This window comes from Rhinoraja longicauda, chromosome 30 (assembly GCF_053455715.1).
Source record: "Rhinoraja longicauda isolate Sanriku21f chromosome 30, sRhiLon1.1, whole genome shotgun sequence".
NCBI lineage: Eukaryota > Metazoa > Chordata > Chondrichthyes > Rajiformes > Arhynchobatidae > Rhinoraja > Rhinoraja longicauda.
The window spans coordinates 25,013,026-25,031,294 of NC_135982.1; the positions used below are offsets into that span (position 1 = coordinate 25,013,026).

The window sequence follows — 18,269 nt, forward strand, 5'->3', positions numbered from 1 at the left end:
CTCCAGAGATGCTGCCTGACCCACTGGGTTACTCCAGCACTTTGTGTCTAACTTCGGTGTATACCAGCATCTGCAGTTCCTTTCTACACAACCTACAAACCTGCACGTCTTTGGAGTGTGGCAGTGAAAACCCACGCGGTTACAGGGAGAACGTGCAAACTCCGTACAGACAGCACCCGCAGTCAGGAGCGAACCTGGGTCTCAGGCGCTGTGAGGCAGCAACTCTACCGCTGCGCCACTGTGCTGCACTCAAATTGTTTCTTGCAAACACAGTCCCTCACTAACACAAATGTTGCGGTCAAGTATCTCGCATTTGGGGGCATTGACACACCCAGAGTGCAATGGGATAACCGTGCTGCGAGATCGGCCTTCATGGCCACTGATTCCCCCTCTGTCAGGGAAGTATCGCAGGGGAGATAATGATGGAAGAGACCCAGGTTCGATCCTGACTACAGGTGCTGTCTGTGCGCGCTTTGTACCTTCTCCCCGTGACCTGTGAGATCTTTGGTTTCCTCCCAAGCTTCAAAGACGTACAGGTTTGTGGGTTAACTGGCTCGGTGTAAGTGTGAATTGTACCCTAGTGTGTGTAGGGTCGTGTTAATGTGCGGGGATCGCCGGTCGGTGCCGGCCGAAGGGCCTGTTTCCGCACTGTATCTCTAAACTAAACCAAACTAAACCACCTGTAAGCATTCGATTATTAAAAATGAAGCTATTGGATCTGTGGTCAACAGTTCAAATCTTTCATAAGATTTTGGGTTGCTGCAGAGGACATATTAACCAGAGGCATAGTTCTTAAAAAGCTTATTTGGTCAGCGTCTAAAATAGCCCATCGCAGTAGACATTTGCCTGCTCCGAGCCGTAAGGAAAGTGTATTTTCTTGTAGAAACTCTGCATTTCCATTTCACTAATGGAACACAAATGACTTATAATGGCTTTTAAGTGCCATGTTCTTCCAGGCTGCAGTTGGAGTGCATTTTTCTATAAAGTGCTCTATGGGATGGAAGCAACTGTATTAATAATGGCGTTTCTTGAGCAAGTACACGGTGGGGGGGGGGGCAATCTCCATTGTAACAGTGTCCACAAACCCACTCATCGGCTGGCAAACCGTCCTTGGAATTTCCCAGAATGGAACCGCAATGGCTCGAAGTCATCAGAAGTTTAGTCGCAGTTTCCTTCACCCAGTCTCTGCCCCTGGGTGAGGTTGGGTTGAGTTGGGGCTTTCTAACTCCGCAGATGCGCCTCGACAAATTAACATCTCGACATGGAGGCTCAAGGAACTGCAGGTGCCGGTTTACCACAAAAAAAAAAGCAAACTAGAAGGTGCTGGATAGAGACTCAGCGGGTCAGAACAGCATCTCTGGAGAACGCGGAGAGGTGACGTTTCGGGGTCGGGACCCCTTTCTTCGGACTGAAGGGAAAGGGATGGCGGACTAATTTCATTCGGGTAGAAAATTGCTATTGAGGGCGTGCAGCGTAGGTTTACTAGGTTAATTCCCGGAATGGCGGGACTGTCATATGTTGAAAGACTGGAGCGACTAGGCTTGTACGCACTGGAATTTAGAAGGATGAGAGGGGATCTTATCGAAACGTATAAAATTATTAAGGGGTTGGACACGTTAGAGGCAGGAAACATGTTCCCAATGTTGGGGGAGTCCAGAACCAGGGGCCACAGTTTAAGAATAAGGGGTAGGCCATTTAGAACAGAGATGAGGAAAAACTTTTTTGGTCAGAGAGTTGTGAATCTGTGGAATTCTCTGCCTCAGAGGGCAGTGGAGGCCAATTCTCTGAATACATTCAAGAGAGAGCTAGATAGCAGAGTCAGGGGGTATGGGGAGAAGGCAGGAACGGGGTACTGATTGAGAATGATCAGCCATGATCACATTGAATGGCGGTGCTGGCTCAAAGGGCCGAATGGCCTTCTCCTGCACCTATTTTCTATTGTCTATTATCTAAAAGATGTTTCAATTGGCAACGTTGTGAAGGACTTGGGCCAAACCAATGGTCAACATGACGAGTGTCTCAGACTTAGTGGGACACTGGGGGGTGGTGGGTGGGAGACACAGGTACAACGTGCAGTCTGTGGTCGGTGGGAAGGATTGCCACATCAAACGCACGGAGTTTGAGTTACATAACAGAAATGGAACTGCCTTGTTGGAGGATTAAACCTTGGAGGGTTGGGTTGAGGAGATTAATTAATGGGACTGACCTTAATTGAGGCATCGAGTCATACTGCACGGAAACAGGCCCTTCGGCCCAACCCGTCCATACCAAACAAGATGCCCCTTCCAAGCTAGTCCTGTTTGCCTGCTTTTAGGCAATAGACAATAGGTGCAGGAGTAGGCCATTCGGCCCTTCGAGCCAGCGTGGCCTTTCACTGTGATCATGGCTGATCATCTACAATCAGTACCCCGTTCCTGCCTTCTCCCCATACCCCCTGACTCCGCTATCTTTAAGAGCTCTATCTAACTCTCTCTTGAAAGCATCCAGAGAATTGGCTTCCTCTGCCTTCTGAGATTTGTCCCCCTATCCCTCTTAACCTTGCTGATCTAAAGGATCGTCAGTTCACAAGTGATAGGAGCAGAATTAGGCCATTCGGCCCCATCAAGTCTGCTCCGCCATTCAATCATGGCTGATCTATCTCTCCCTCCTAACCCCATTCTCCCCATAACCCCGGACGCCCATCCCAATCACGAATCTATCTATCTCTGCCTTAAATACATCCATTGGCTTGGCCTCCACAGCCCTCTGTGGCGGTAGGTGCACTAGCTATAAACCTCGCCTGATAATGAGGGTCGTCCTGTTTCTTTTGGTTGTGTGCAATGGCAATATGTTTGGGTCATGTTAGGCAAGCTTAACACCAGCCTTTTAATATAAAATATTGAGCTACGTCAGCGGCCTTTGTCGAGGGCAGTTGTATCTAATTGCAACACTTCACTAATGTAGGAAAGGACGCTTCTCAATCAGTGCTGGAGAGTGCCCAGCCCATTAACCCATCTGTGTCCTCTTATCAGCACTGGCTTGGAGCAGTCGACCGCTGTGCTGAGTGTACGAGGCTCAGACTCACAGGGGACAATGATTCACTCACCCTGTGCAGGTTGACAAGGAAGTGATTCCATTAGGATTCTTAGGCTTGGGAATTACGTCAGCCTAGTGCAGGCAGCGTAAATAAATTAACACCAATTAACTCAGAAGGGCAAATGCAAAATGATTCAAGGTGATTTAGCGGAGGTGGTGCAGGCAGGATTGGATGTCGGCAGGCACTTGCTTAAGGTGCTCAGATTTCATTCCTTTATCGTCCATTTTGGCAGAGAAGCCAAACCGGTGTAATGGCTGGACGGCTGCAGCATTTAAACCGTGCACAAGAGAAGGTCTAGATTCCCCTGTATCCAGCTATCATTTACTGGACTTTGTCCCTCTCCCACCACTCTTACAGCTTTCTCCCCCCCCCCCCCCGTTCCTCCCCCCTCCCCCCAACCACAATCAGCCTGTAGATGAGTCCTGACCCAAAGCATTGCCTCTCCAAGTTCTTCAGAGATGCTGCCTGACCCGCTGAGTTACTCCAGCGCTTTGTATCTTTTGTAAACCTGTGTCTACATCTAGATTTCGATGTCTTATTCAACCAGTTTTTAATCAGTAAAGTGAATTTCAGTAGATCTTTTAATAGTATGTAAAGGAGAAGGACGTATAAATCCAAAGACACATGGACGTTTTCTCATGTAGTTAGGAACTGCAGGTGCTGGTTTATACTGAAGATAGACACAAAGTGCTGGAGCTATCCTTGATCGGACATTGCTAGCTTTACCTTGCATTAAACGTCATTCCTTTATCATGTATCTATATTGGTGCACGTGACAATGAACTGAACTGTAACTGTAGTGGTCTGGGTCAGGGTCGGAAGAAGGGTTCCGAGCTAAAACATCACCCACCTTTTTCACCAGAGATGCTGCCTGACCCTGCTGCCTGTTCCACAAAATGCTGGAGTAACTCAGCGGGTCAGGCAGCATCTCTGGAGAGAAGGAATAGGTGACGTTTCGGGATGAGATCCTTCTTCAGACTCTGAATGGACTTCAGGGTCCAAAGAAGGTACTCAGCCCGCAATGTTCAGAGGGACATGAGCCAAACGTGGACAAACGGGACTAGTTTAGATGGGGCATCTCGGTCGGCATGGACAGGTCGGGCCGAAGGGCCTGATTCCCTGCTGTGTGACTCTGTGACACCGCTGATAGACTGAAGGCCCACACTGAACCCAGGAGTTTGGACTGCCAGATACAAAGAGATATTCACATATCAGCACATTGTCATCTGATTAAAGAAAACTCAGAGGGTGATATTGTTCGTGTATTTAAACTGCAGATAACCCGATCAACCTAATTTCCAATTGTGATCGGCATGAGATGGCATGAGTGAAAATGTAACAACCTCTGTAGAATGATCTGCCTTTCCCCACAGGGTGTAAGAAATATAAATAGACTCACGGCAAAGTCAACTAATGTGCTCATTCATTTGTTAAAAGAAGCATTGAATAAATAAAATCAATTGGTGCAGATGATGGTGTGCCCTGATGTTTACAATGACTCACTTGCAGATAGAACTCATGGGGAGTCACTTCACAGAGAGGATGAGCTCTCTGTGATATTGGCTAAGATGGCGGTGTTTTCAATACAAAATGGCTTGAAGCCAGCTACCAATGGACCAAATACTCCATCAACTAAAGGGCACGGTGGCGCAGCAGTAGAGTTGTTGCCTCACAGCGGCAGAGGCCCGGGTTCGATCCTGACCACGGGTGCCGTCTGTGTGGAGTTTGCACGTTCTTTCTGTGACCGCGTGGGTTATCTCCGGGTGTTTCAGTATCCTCGAAGTGGAAGAAATGTTGGTGGAAAAGGATGGGGGGGGGGGAGAGAAACAGAAGAAATGTGTGCGCATCCAGATGGAGCAAAGGGAAGGGAGGGGGAGAAAAATGGGGGGGGGGGGTTTGTTTGTAGATTAGTTAGCTACAATTGGAGAATTCGATGTTCATACCATTGTAAGCTACACAAGCTGTTCCTCCAGTTTGCGTGTGGTCTCGCTCTATCAATGGCAATGGGAAGGCGTTAAAATGGAGAGCGGCCGGGAGACTGAGTGCTAGTGTTCGCAAGTGTTCTGAGTTTACTTTAATTTTTGTTTAGTTCAGTTTAGTTTAGGGATACAGCGCAAAAAAAATCAGGCCCTTCGGCCCACCAAGTCCACGCCGACCAGCGATCCCCGCACACACCAGGACCATTTACGATTTTACCAAAGCCAATTAGCCTACCAAACCTGTACGTCTTTGGAGTGTGGGAGGAAACCGGAGGTCCAGGAGAAAACCCAAGCAGGTGACGGGGAGAACGTACGAACTCCGCACAGACAGCACCCGCAGTCGGGATCGAACCGGGGTCCCTGGCGCTGTGAGGCAGCAACTCTACCGCTAATGGTTTGGCAACATGTACCGCACGGAGGTTGTGGGCTGAAGGCTTTACTGTTCCAGAGCAGCCAGATAATTGGTACGGCTTCAGTTCTTGTTTATTCACAGGACCTATTCTCTCTTTATAACGACTGAAGAGGCAGCAATAAGGTGCAGGACAAAGAGACAGAAGAGGCGCACAGCTAACACAGAGGTTCAGTGCGCGTACAATTGTTCCAGCAGGCAGCTGCTCTAATGTGTTTAATGAGGAAAGTCTAAAGAGTTTCACTACCAATCAGGTTATTATTTTGAACAAGCCTTGCGGAAAATGCAGAGCTCTGGGCTGCAGCTCTCTGGGTGCGTTTCAGTTGTTAAAACAATGAGAGGTAGCGGGCTCAGTACTGAAGAGGATGTTTGTCAGGTCTACCCCCCTGGGCTACTAGCCTGCCAACCACAGTAACAGTCAGCTAACTCACTGCAGAGAGCAGACGTGATCAAATGTGGTGGAAATGTGTAGATGCTGGTTTACATCGAAGATAGACACAAAATGCTGGAGTAACTCAGCGGGACAGGAGGCATCTCTGGAGAGAAGGGAAGTGATTTGTAGATTAGCGATACAGCGTGGAAACAGGCCCACTGGGTCCGCGCCGACCAGCGATCCCCGCACACATTAACCACGATCCTACACCTTCTAGGGACAATGTTTACATGCACTAAGCCAATTAACCTGTGTACCTGTACGTCTTTGGAGTGCGACAGGAAACTGAAGATCTCTGGAAAAAAACCCACACAGGTCATGGGGAGAACGTACAATAGATGTCAACTTCTTTACATCGGCGAAACCAAACGCTGGCTTGGCGATCGTTTCGCTCAACACCTTCGCTCAGTCCGCCTTAACCAACCTAATCTCCCGGTGGCTGAGCACTTCAACTCCGCCTCCCACTCCCAGTCTGACCTTTCTGTCATGGGCCTCCTCCAGTGCCATAGTGAAGCCCACCGGAAACTGGAGGAACAGCACCTCATATTTCGCTTGGGCAGCTTGCAGCCCAGTGGTATGAACATTGACTTCTCCAACTTTAGATAGTTCCTCTGTCCCTCTCTTCCCCTCCCCTTCCCAGTTCTCCCTCTATCTTCCTGTCTCCACCTATATCCTTCCTTTGTCCCGCCCCCCTGACATCAGTCTGAAGAAGGGTCTCGACCCGAAACGTCACCCATTCCTTCTCTCCTGAGATGCTGCCTGACCCGCTGAGTTACTCCAGCATTTTGTGAAATAAATACCTTTGGGAGAACGTACAAACTCCGTACAGGCAGCACCCGTAGTCGGGATCGAACCCGGGTCTCCGGCGCTGCAAGCGCTGTAAAGCAGCAACTCTACCGCTGCGCCACTGGGCCGCCCAGATCCGATCACTGGGAAAACCAGCATCCAGTTTAACGACAGTCCGATCCCACGATGGGTTTGGGTTGAGAGATATAACACATTATTTATTTGTTTTAGATTTTCAGCAAGTGCAATACGTTGTTCTTGGGTTATTGTTTTTTAAAAATAATTTAATAGGATCCTGAGGGGTAACCTCTTCACTCAGAGGGTGGTGGGTCTATGGAACGAGCTGCCGGAGGAGGTAGCTCGGGCACGTACTATAACAGCATTTAAAAGACACGGACAGGTACATGGATAGGAAAGGTGTACGCGGTGAGTCAAAAACAGGACAAGCTTAGATGGGGCATGCAGGTTGGCAAGGAGAGGTTTTGTGCTGATGAGCCTGTTTCATAGAGTCAAGAACTCTATGACTCTATAACTGATGAATGTGCAAGTGCTCCGGGACTATTTACACAAGGCACATTGTTATTTCAGTTGTTGCATTTGTGGTATAGGCCAGAAGGCAGCCAGTATCATCAAAGGCCTCACCACCCTTGGGCAAGATCACGTTTCACTCCTGCCATCTGGAAGAAGGTACAGGAGCCTCAAATCAGTGACCACCAGCTTCAAGAACAGATTCTTCCCAACAACCATCAGCCTCTTCAACGCTAACCCCAGCTATGAAGTACGGGCCCCATACCCGACGAAGGATGTGCTGGCGTTAAGGGAGGGTCCTGAGGAGGGTTACGAGGATGATCCCAGGGATGAGTGGGTTAACATATGATGACAGTTTGACGTCACTGGGCCTGGACTCGCTGGAGTTTAGAAGGATGAGGGGGGACCTCATTGAGACTTACTGGATAGTGAAAGGCCCGGGTAGAGTGGATGTGGAGAGGATGTTTCCACTAGTGGGAGAGTCTGGGACCAGAGGGCACAGCCTCAGAATAAAAGGGCACACCTTTAAAAAGGAGATGAGGAGGAATTTCTTTAGTCAGAGGCTGGTGAATCTGTGGAATTCATTGCTGTGGAGGCTGACAATGGATATTTTTAAGGCGGAGATTGATTAGTACCAAATGGCCAAATGGCCTAATTCTGCTCCTATAACCAATGACTTTGGTTGCAATAAGGACTATGGGTTTTGTGCACGAGCATTTTGGTTATTAATTTATTGTTTTTTTGTTTATTATATATGACCTGTGTGTATTGTGTTCACGGACTTGTCCAGCTGCTACAAGCAAGAATGGCATTGTTCCCTTGTGGGTACTAATGGAATCAAACAGTCCTTGACTCTTGAACTAATGAAGATCAGTGAAGACCAACACCTGTCAGGGGCAGCGTCTCCATTAGTGGGCTGGAGATTGCTGCCAACATGTAGGCAGTGGGGCCGAGAGAGAGGAACTCCATTGTGAAGAGGAAAATACCTTCTGTCTGCTGCAGAACGCCAGCAACCTCAAACTCAACAAGACGGGACAATGGCCAGCACTGAAATAACTGCCCAGAGTGGAGAATAGAGGTCACAGTGGGCCCACGCCCACCAGCGGCTTGCATGAAGGCTTTACTTGAACATTAACTTCACCAGCCAGCGGCAGGCTCCTGGTTTTCATTCAACGCTTCTCACTCACGCTGACCTGCTACACAAGACACGCACACACACACACACGCGCACACACAAACACGCTCACACGTACACACACACGCACACACATGCGCACACGCACACACACGCACATAGACACACACGCACGCAGGCACACACGCACACACACACGCACAGACACAAACGCACACAGACACACACGCACACACACGCAGACACACACACACACACATGCACATACACACACACACACGCACACAGACACACATGCACACATACACAAACGCACACAGACACACACGCACACAGACACACATGCCCACACACACGCACACACACACGCACACAGACACACACGCACGCACACACGCACCCGCACACACATGCACACACACACACACTCACACTCACACACACACAGCAGCTGTGTTCAGGCCATGCTCCCCATCCCCGCCTCCAACCCTGTCATTGTGCAGACCGTGCCAATGCCGCTGACAGCCCAGTTTACGAGCGCTGCCTGCGGCCTACATCACTGTTTGATGTCCACTCCTATTATGTAGCCGCAGCGATGCTGGAAGCAGCCTCCTGTAAACGGCAGCAACTCCTCCAACTTGGAGTGAATGTGGATTCACAGATAAACTTCAGGCAACGACGTCTAATGCCAAATAGATTCGAGAGAACAACCCAAAGAAAGATGAGAAAAAAACCCCACTTCTCCACTGAATCCCCTTCATAGGTATTAATACTCTGAAGAAGCATTCCAATCTGAAACGTCACCCATTCCTTCTCTCTCCAGAGATGCTGCCTGACCCGCTGAGTTACTCCAGGGCTTTGTGTGTCTATCTTCAGTATGAACCAGCATCTGCAGTTCCTTCCTACGCATTTTCTCTATTTATTATATTTAATTATATTTAATCCATAATCAATGTCTATTGATAATTTGTGTGAGAAGGAACTGCAGATGCTGGTTTAAACCGAAGACAGACAAAAAACGCTGGAGTAACTCAGCGGGTCAGGCAGCATCTCTGGAGAGAAGGAATGGGTGACGTTTCGGGTCGAGACCCTTCTTCAGGCCCCGACCCGAAATGTCACCCATTGATAATTTACCAGATTTTATTAGTAAAATTCTCTGTGGACCTAAGACTTGAATTTTTCATTATTTCTTTCACCAACATTCAGGCTGGGAACGTGTGAGATATTTTATGTGTAGGAAAGAACTGCAGATGCTGGTTTAAATCGATGATAGACACAAAATGCTGGAGTAACTCAGCGGGACAGGCAGCATCTCTGGAGAGAAGGAATGGGTGGCGATTCGGGTCGAGACCTTTCTTCAGACATGTGTTTGAAGAAGGGTCTTGACCCGAAACGTTCTAAGCTTATGTTCTATGTTTGAATCCCATTGAGGCTTTGCACCATGTCCACTTCTGCCTCCTTTTCTCCTTTGATACCCAACACCACGCTATGTTCTTGTGTAAGGATCCTGACCAAAATGTTGCCTATCCAAGTTCGCCCAGAGATGCTGCCTGACCCGCTGAGTTACTCCAGCACATTGTGTCATTTTTGTAAAGCAGCATCTGCAGTTGGCTTTGTTTCTCCGAGGCGCAGGTATTGCCTGCTGTGTCAGGATGCTGCTCACAGCAGCACGGGCGACACAAATGGGAGACAATATGTGGTTATTGATCCGCATTGGCCAGAGCTGAAAGTACCAACATTAAATCTGGTCAAACATCGCACAGATTCCTGGACAAATTAAACCCAGTGATTTACATGTTTAATTTCAAACTGAGATTGGAGCCATCTTTGTGTCGGTGTGGAACCCGCTGTTCCATGCCGTCATGCTTCCGAGCAGCCCGCATTACTCACTGCCTCCGCTAATCTTGCCGGAGGGACACAGAGTCTGATCCCCTTCCTCAGGGAAATCAGGAGACGCGTACATATTAATCCCTGGTCCCATTAGACAGCGCTGCCAATTAGCCTGAATTCACAGCAGTCTGACCATCCTTGCTTACATTTCAACGGGTTGGTTTAAACACTCATAATTACAGATTTGATTGATTGGTCGATTGATTGAAAGACACAGCAAGGAAACAGGCCCTTCAGCCCGTCGAGTCCACGCCGACCATCGATCACCCATTCGCACTAGTTCTATGTTATCCCACTTTCACATCCACTCCCTACGCACTAGGGGGCAATTTACAGCGGGCCGATGAACCTCCAAACCCGCGCGTCTTTGGGATGTGGGAGGAGACCGAGTCGCCCGGGGTAAACCCGCGCAGCTCACGGGGAGAACGTGCAAACTCCACACACAGACGGCACCCGAGGTCAGGATGGAACCCGGGTCCCTGGCGCTGTGAGGCAGCAGCACTACCCGCTGCACCACTGTGTATTCTGAGATTCTGCTGACCATCACAGTCTGTCATACTTTATACTCTCTGGACTCACAGTGACAAATAACATTCCAGTCACAGTAGAGAATCAAACATTCAATGCAAAAACACAAAAACATTACTGCAGTTTCAAATATATTATCCACTTTAACCATTCATTAATAGCAACAATAACCAATTCACTTCATGTGTGAATATTCTCTTATTGTGGTCTATATATGCACCTCCTCGGTCACATGTTCACCATCCCACACGACAATAGGTTAGCTCGTAATTCCCCGCGTGCCTCTTGGTGTTGCTGCATCCTCAGTGCCCACTAACAGCACTGAGGAAGTGGTTGAAAGGGAGTAGCGGCCATCTTGGAAGTGGGGACAAATGGAGGGAGGGCTTGGTGGGTCATGCAAAGGGAGTCACAGCTGCCCCCGTGCTCAGACAGAAAGATCAACAATGCCTCTTTACAGGAGGAGAGCTTGAGTCAGTGAAACTATTGATGAATGCAACAGCGTTTAGGAAGGAACTTAGTTCAGTTTAGTTTAGAGGTATAGGGCGGAAACAGGCACCTTCGGCCTACCGAGTCCGCACAGACCAACGATCCCCATGCATTAACACTATCCCACACACACACTATGGACAATTTACAATTTACACTTATACCAGACAATTAGCCTACAAACCTGCACGTCTTTGGAGTGTGAGAGGAAACCGAAGATCTCAGTGAAAACCCACGCAGGTCCCAGGGAAAACGTACAAACTCCGTACAGACAGAACCCGGAGACAGGATCGAATCAGGGCCTCGGGCGCTGCAAGCGCTGTAAGGCAGCAACTCTACTGCTGCGCCCCATAGTTTAGTTTAGGGATACAGCGCGGAAACAGATCCTTCGGCCTACCAAGTCTGCACCGACCAGCGATCCCTGTACACTAGCACTATCCAACACACGAGGGACAATGTACAATTTTTACCTGAGCAAATTAACCTACAAACCTGCACGTCTTTGGAGTGTGGGAGGAAACTGAAGATCTCAGAGAAAACCTACATGGTCACGGGGAGAACGTACAAACTCCGTACAGACAGCATCTTATTAAGATGCAACGTAGAATTTTCATTTTCAGAAATAAATCAATTAAACAGACACACTACAAATAGATGAGCAGGATTTATGTTTGACTGATATGTCTGAAGAAGGGTCTCGACCCGAAACGTCACCCATTCCTTCTCTCCCGAGATGCTGCCTGACCTGCTGAGTTACTCCAGCATTTTGTGAATAAATCGATTTGTACCAGCATCTGCAGTTATTTTCTTATACTACTTTATGTTTGACTGACCTGTAGTAGCGTCTGTGATGATTTGATAGAAGAACATTGAAGAGACCGTGGGAGAAAAGAGAGACAAGGACAAGTTAATATATTTTCACCTGCTTTTACTCAGAAATGAAATGTGGTCAGGTTAATGAGACAGTTGAGCAACTTCCTGTGTCCTTCCCCCCCCACCCCGACCCACCATAATCGCAATCAAAGTATTTAGTACAAACAAACTGAGGATGAACTTCCAGCAGCAACACAGCAATGGTGCAAGTGGTTTAGCTTCACTTTGATGCCACAGTTAAAACATCGAGCAGCCTTCTCCATTATCTCGTCAGTTTTGTGCCAAGACTGCAGTGGACACAGAGAGGGCAGCTTCGGGTTGGAGTCAAGTCAGAATTCACAGCTCAGTTCTGGACGCCCCCCCCCCCCCTACAAGAAGGATGTGGAGGCTTTGAAGAGGGTGCAGAAAAGGCTGACCAGAATGCTGAAGATAGGCACAAAGTGCTGGAGAAAATCAGCAGTTCAGGCAGCATCTCTGGAGAGTAAGAATGGGCGACGTTTTGGGTCGGGACCCTGCTTCAGGGAGCTGCCTGGATTAGAGGGTATCAGCTGCAGGAGAGGACGGACAGACTTGGATTGTTTTCCATGGAAGGTCGGAGGTTGAGGAGAGGCCTCTATGAAGTACATCAAAGTTATGCGAGGCGTAGAGAGGAAACCAGTTAGAACCTTTTTCCCAAGGGTGGAAATGTCAAAGACGACAGGGACAGCTTTAAGGCAAGGGGGGCAAAGTTTAAAGAAGACGTGCGGGGCAAGTTTTTTTTAACACAGAGAGTGGTGGGAGCCTGGAACGTTCTGCCAGGGGTGGTGGTGGAGGCAGATATAATAGTGGCATTTAGGAGGCTTTGAGTTAGGCACATGGATATACAGGGGATGGAGGGATATGGATCACGTTCAGGCAGAGATTAATTTAACTTGGCATCATGTTTAGTTTAGTTTAGTTTAGTTTAGTTTAGAGTTTAGAGATACAGCGCGGAAACAGGCCCTTTCGGCCCACCGGGTCCACGCCAACCAGCGATCCCCGCACACTAACACTATCCTACACCCACCCATCAGGACTGTCAACTTTTATAACCCCAGAGACTACATTTTTGTCTACACTATAGTAACTTATTAACTTTATTTATATGCTGTAACTGTAATTCTTTTTTGTGCACAATCCGCAGGCATTGCCACTTTCATTTCACTGCACATCGTGTATGTGTATGTGACAAATAAATTTGACTTGACTTGACTAGGGACAATTTTTACATTTACCAAACCAATTAACCTACAAACCTGTACGTCTTTGGACAGTGTGGGAGGAAACCGAAGATCTCGCAGAAAACCCACGCAGGTCACGGGGAGAACGTACAAACTCCGTACAGACAAGCGCCGGTAGCCGGGATCGAACCCGGGTGTCTGGCGCTGTAAGCGCTCTAAGGCAGCAACTCTACTGCTGCGCCACCGTGCCGCCAGGTGCTCGAGACTGCAGGACTTTGATGGGTATGGATTAGACGCAGTGACTGACCGTGGGATCAGGAACCAACAGCAGCATCAATATCGAAGCTGCCGCTGAAATGAATCCATTTCACTTGTTAAATCAATGGCTCCTGTAAGGAACACTAATTAAACATGGCAATGCTGCCTCTCTGGGGATTGCCTCCCCTGCTGCAGGGCCTGCGTTTCTGATCTGCACCTCAATTAACAAATGCGTCATCCATGTGTTCCATGTGTTCCATCGGCCACCCTTGTGCTGCCTTGCAGCCCCTCGTTCAGTGTCACACCTGCAAGCTTCCTATTCCTCACAGCGCAGGAGGACGAGGAGTGATCTTACGGATGTGAACAAGACCATGAGAGGAATAGATCGGGCAAATGCACAGAGTCTTTTACCCAAAGCAGGGGGATCAAGAACCTGAAGACATAGGTTTAAGGTGATATAAGAAAATAACTGCAGATGCTGGTACAAATCGAAGGTATTTATTCACTAAATGCTGGAGTAACTCAGCAGGTCAGGCAGCATCTCAGGAGAGAAGGAATGGGTGACGTTTCGGGTCGAGACCCTTCTTCAGACTGAAGAAGGGTCTCGACCCGAAACGTCGCCCATTCCTTCTCTCCCGAGATGCTGCCTGACCTGCTGAGTTACTCCAGCATTTTGGGAATAAATACCTTAGGTTTAAGTTGAGGTGGGAAAGATTTAATAGGAACCTGAGGGCCAACTTTTTTACGTAAAGAATGGTAGGTATATGGAACGAGCTGCCGGAGGAGTTGGCTCAGGGAGGCACCAACACAACATTTTAAAAACATTTGGGCAGGTACAGGGAGAGGGCAGGTTTAGATGGGATATGGGCCAAATGCAGGCAGGTGGAACTCGTGTAGATGGGGCACGTTGGTCAGATTGGACATGTTGGAACAATGGGCTGTTTGCATGCTGTGTAACTCTGGCTCTACTTTTGAACGGTCAGCAACCTATGATGTCAACACTGAGCTCCAGAGTTGCTCCCTGCTGCCAAGTATTTGCAGCAACTATTTTTGCATTAGATTTCCAGAAGAAACATAGAAAATGGGTGCAGGAGTAGGCCATTCGGCCCTTCAAGCCAGCACCGCCGTTCAATACGATCATGGCTGATCATCCAAAATCAGTACCCCATTCCTGCTTTTTCCCCATATGCCTTGATTTCGTTACCCTAAGAGCTATTTCTCACTCTCTCTTGAAAACATCCAGTGAATTGGCCTCCACTGCCTTCTGTGTCAGAGAATTCCACAGATTCACAACTCTCTGGGTGAAGAAGTTTTTCCTCGTCTCTGTACTAAATGGCCTACCCCTTATTCTTAAACTGTGACCCCTGGTTCTGGACTCCCCCAACATGGGGAACATTTTTCCTGCATCTAGCCTGCCCAATCCCTTAAGAATTGTACATGTTTTTATAAGTAACTGCAATAACGTCACTCAGTTCTAGTATTGTTTTCTTCTCTCTCTTCTGGTCTCCTTTGTTCACTTCTATTTTTAACTCTTCCAGATGGAGCAGCAGTGATTAATATGCCTTTATCTCCCTTTCACAACAACACCGCCACTTATCTCATTCAATCTCACTTTGGTTGGGCCACGCTGGGAGTGCTGTGTGCAGTTCTGGTTGCCCCGTTACAGTTTGGAGACGGTGCAGAGGAGGTTCACCAGAATCATGCCTGGATTACGGGGCATGGGTTCCAGGGAGAGGTCAGACAGACTTGGATTGGTTTCTCTGGAATGCCTGAAATTGCAGGGAGACCTGGTAGAGGTGTATGAAATTATGAAAGGCATAGATAGATAGAGTAGACAGTCAGAATTTATTTTCTCAATATGGATATATCAAAGGCTAGGCATGGCTTTAAGGTGAGAGGGTTGTGCAGGGCAAGTATTGTTACACAGAGGAGGTGGGTGTCTGCACCATTGCCAGGGATGCTCATATCATCATATCATCATATATATACAGCCGGAAACAGGCCTTTTCGGCCCTCCAAGTCCGTGCCGCCCAGTGATCCCCGTACATTAACACTATCCTACACCCACTAGGGACAATTTTTACATTTACATTTACCCAGCCAATTAACCTACATACCTGTACGTCTTTGGAGTGTGGGAGGAAACCGAAGATCTCGGAGAAAACCCACGCAGGTCACGGGGAGAACGTACAAACTCCTTACAGTGCAGCACCCGCAGTCAGGATCGAACCTGAGTCTCCGGCGCTGCATTCGCTGTAAAGCAGCAACTCTACCGCTGCGCTACCGTGCCACCACCGTGCTGGTGGAAGCCGATACGATAGAGGCGTTTAAACTTTTATATAAGGTAAGAGATGCAAGGAATGGAGGGATATGGATTATGTGCAGGCAGATAAGAGATGATCTTGACATCATGTTGGATGCAGATATTGTGGGCTGAAGGGCCTGTTCCTGTGCTGTACTGTTGTTATATGTTGTTCTATGTTGTTCTATGTCTCCACACAACCCTGATATTGTACACACTGGAATTTAGAAGGATGAGAGGAGATCTTATCGAAACGTATAAGATTATTAAGGGGTTGGACACGTTAGAGGCAGGAAACATGTTCCCAATGTTGGGGGAGTCCAGAACCAGGGGCCACAGTTTAAGAATAAGGCGTAGGCCTTTTAGAACGGAGACGAGGAAAAACCTTTTCAGTCAGAGAGTTGTGAATCTGTGGAGTTCTCTGCCTCAGAAGGCAGTGGAGGCCAACTCTCTGAATGCATTCAAGAGAGAGCTTGATAGAGCTCTTAAGGATAGCGGAGTCAGGGGGTATGGGGAGAAGGCAGGAACAGGGTACTGATTGAGAATGATCAGCCATGATCACGTTGAATGGCGGTGCTGGCTGAAAGGGCCGAATGGCCTCCTCCTGCGCCTATTGTCTATTGTCTATTGATATCCCTTCTGTTCTCTCCATTCCTCTCCCTTGCAAATGAAAACAAAACACTTTTGGTTACAAACTTGTCCAAATCCTGTTGAAAGATTGCCTGCTTCCCATCAACCACAGAAGCTGCCCGACCTGTTCTGTTTCTCTGGACTCTTGCAGAGCAATGACGCACAGCAAACAAATCTGTGCACAGGAACATCCCACCCGCGGTAAACTGACACAGATCAGACGTGGTTATTTCAACAATAAATCATGGCCATGACACAGGGGACAATTCCCTTCTCCGTTGCCTGGTGGCGTGGGGAACTGTGAATAATGTGGTTACAATCGGGTTCTTTTGTAAAAGTATTAATAATATTTTAAGCTCAAAAGGATGTTAAAGTCAACTTACAGTGAGTTGTGTTGGTGGAATCCAATGCACGTGATCCATATCCCGCCATTCCTTACCTATCCACGCGCCTATCTAAAAGCCTCTGAAACAGCCTAGTTGAGGCTGGGACCATCCCAACATTTAAGGAACAGTTAGACAGGTACATGGATAGGACAGGTTTGGAGGGATATGGACCAAGCGCAGGCAGGTGGGACGAGTGTAGCTGGTACACGTTGGCCGGTGTGGGCAAGTTGGGCCGAAGGGCCTGTTTCCACACTGTATCACTCTATGACTCTATGACTAAACACCACTATGATATCTGCCTCCACCACCATCCCTGGCAGTGCGTTCCAGGCACCTACACTCTGGGTCAAATATGCCCTGCACATCCCCTTTAAACTCTGCCCCTCTCACCTTAAAGCTCAGGCCTGTAGTCTTTGAGATCTCCACTCTGGGGAAAAGGTTATGTCCACCCTGTCTATGCTTCTCATCGCTTTATATATTTCCATTCGGTCTCCCCTCAATCTGTGACATTCCAGGGAAAACACCCCAAGTTTGTCCAACCTCTGATTGTAGATAATCCCCCCTAATCCAGACAAAGGAAGACACACACACAACTGACACAAAACTACAAGAACACAGACAAACAGAAACAGAACCTGCTCAATATGATGCAGGATCACCATTCCAAACCACTGCACTGAAGAAGGGTCTCGACCCGAAACGTCACCCACTCCTTCTCTCCACAGATGCTGCCTGAGTTACTCCAGCATTTTGTGTCTACCTTCGGTTTAAACCAGCACCTGCAGTTCCTTCCTGCATACACTTATGCGTTGTCCCTCCCGCCTCCAGTCATGGATTCGTGCCAAAGCCTACGGACGGTGTTATAAACTAATGCAAAATAATCTCTTTGATGCTATCCCTCCACACACAAGTGTGCAGAAGGACATGCACATCAAATCAAGCACACAGGTAGTCACAAAATGCTGGAGTAACTCAGCGGGTCAGGCAGCATCTCGGGAGAGAAGGAATGGCTGACGTTTCGGGTCGAGACCCTTCTTCAGAAAGATCTTCAGTCTGAACCCTTCTTCAGTCCGAAGAAGGGTCTCGACCCGAAACGTCACCCATTCCTTCTCTCCCGAGATGCTGCCTGACCAGCTGAGTTACTCTGGCATTTTGTGACTAGCTTCGATTTAAACCAGCATCTGTAGTTCTTTCTGATACAAGCACACACACACACACACACATTAAAGGCAACAGCATACATATGGTGCAGACACACAGGCTTTTGAGACATGGCCAAATTAACAGACACATTTACCCACATGTGCACAAAACATGCGTATACTTGTACGTGTATTCCAGAGTAGCGCAGGCCGCACACAGCCTTGTGAC

The 18,269-nt window shown here is 48.2% G+C and overlaps 1 protein-coding gene across 5 annotated transcripts in view; it reads right to left on the bottom strand.

Annotated features, from left to right (window-relative positions):
* acap3a (ArfGAP with coiled-coil, ankyrin repeat and PH domains 3a) overlaps nt 1–18,269 on the bottom strand; it is a 178,774-nt gene that overhangs the window by 48,502 nt on the left and 112,003 nt on the right. For all 5 annotated transcript variants that reach the window (XM_078425204.1, XM_078425200.1, XM_078425203.1 and 2 more), the window contains one exon: nt 12,084–12,095. In XM_078425204.1, the coding sequence (XP_078281330.1) occupies nt 12,084–12,095 (12 nt within the window). The remainder of the gene's footprint in view (nt 1–12,083; nt 12,096–18,269) is intronic.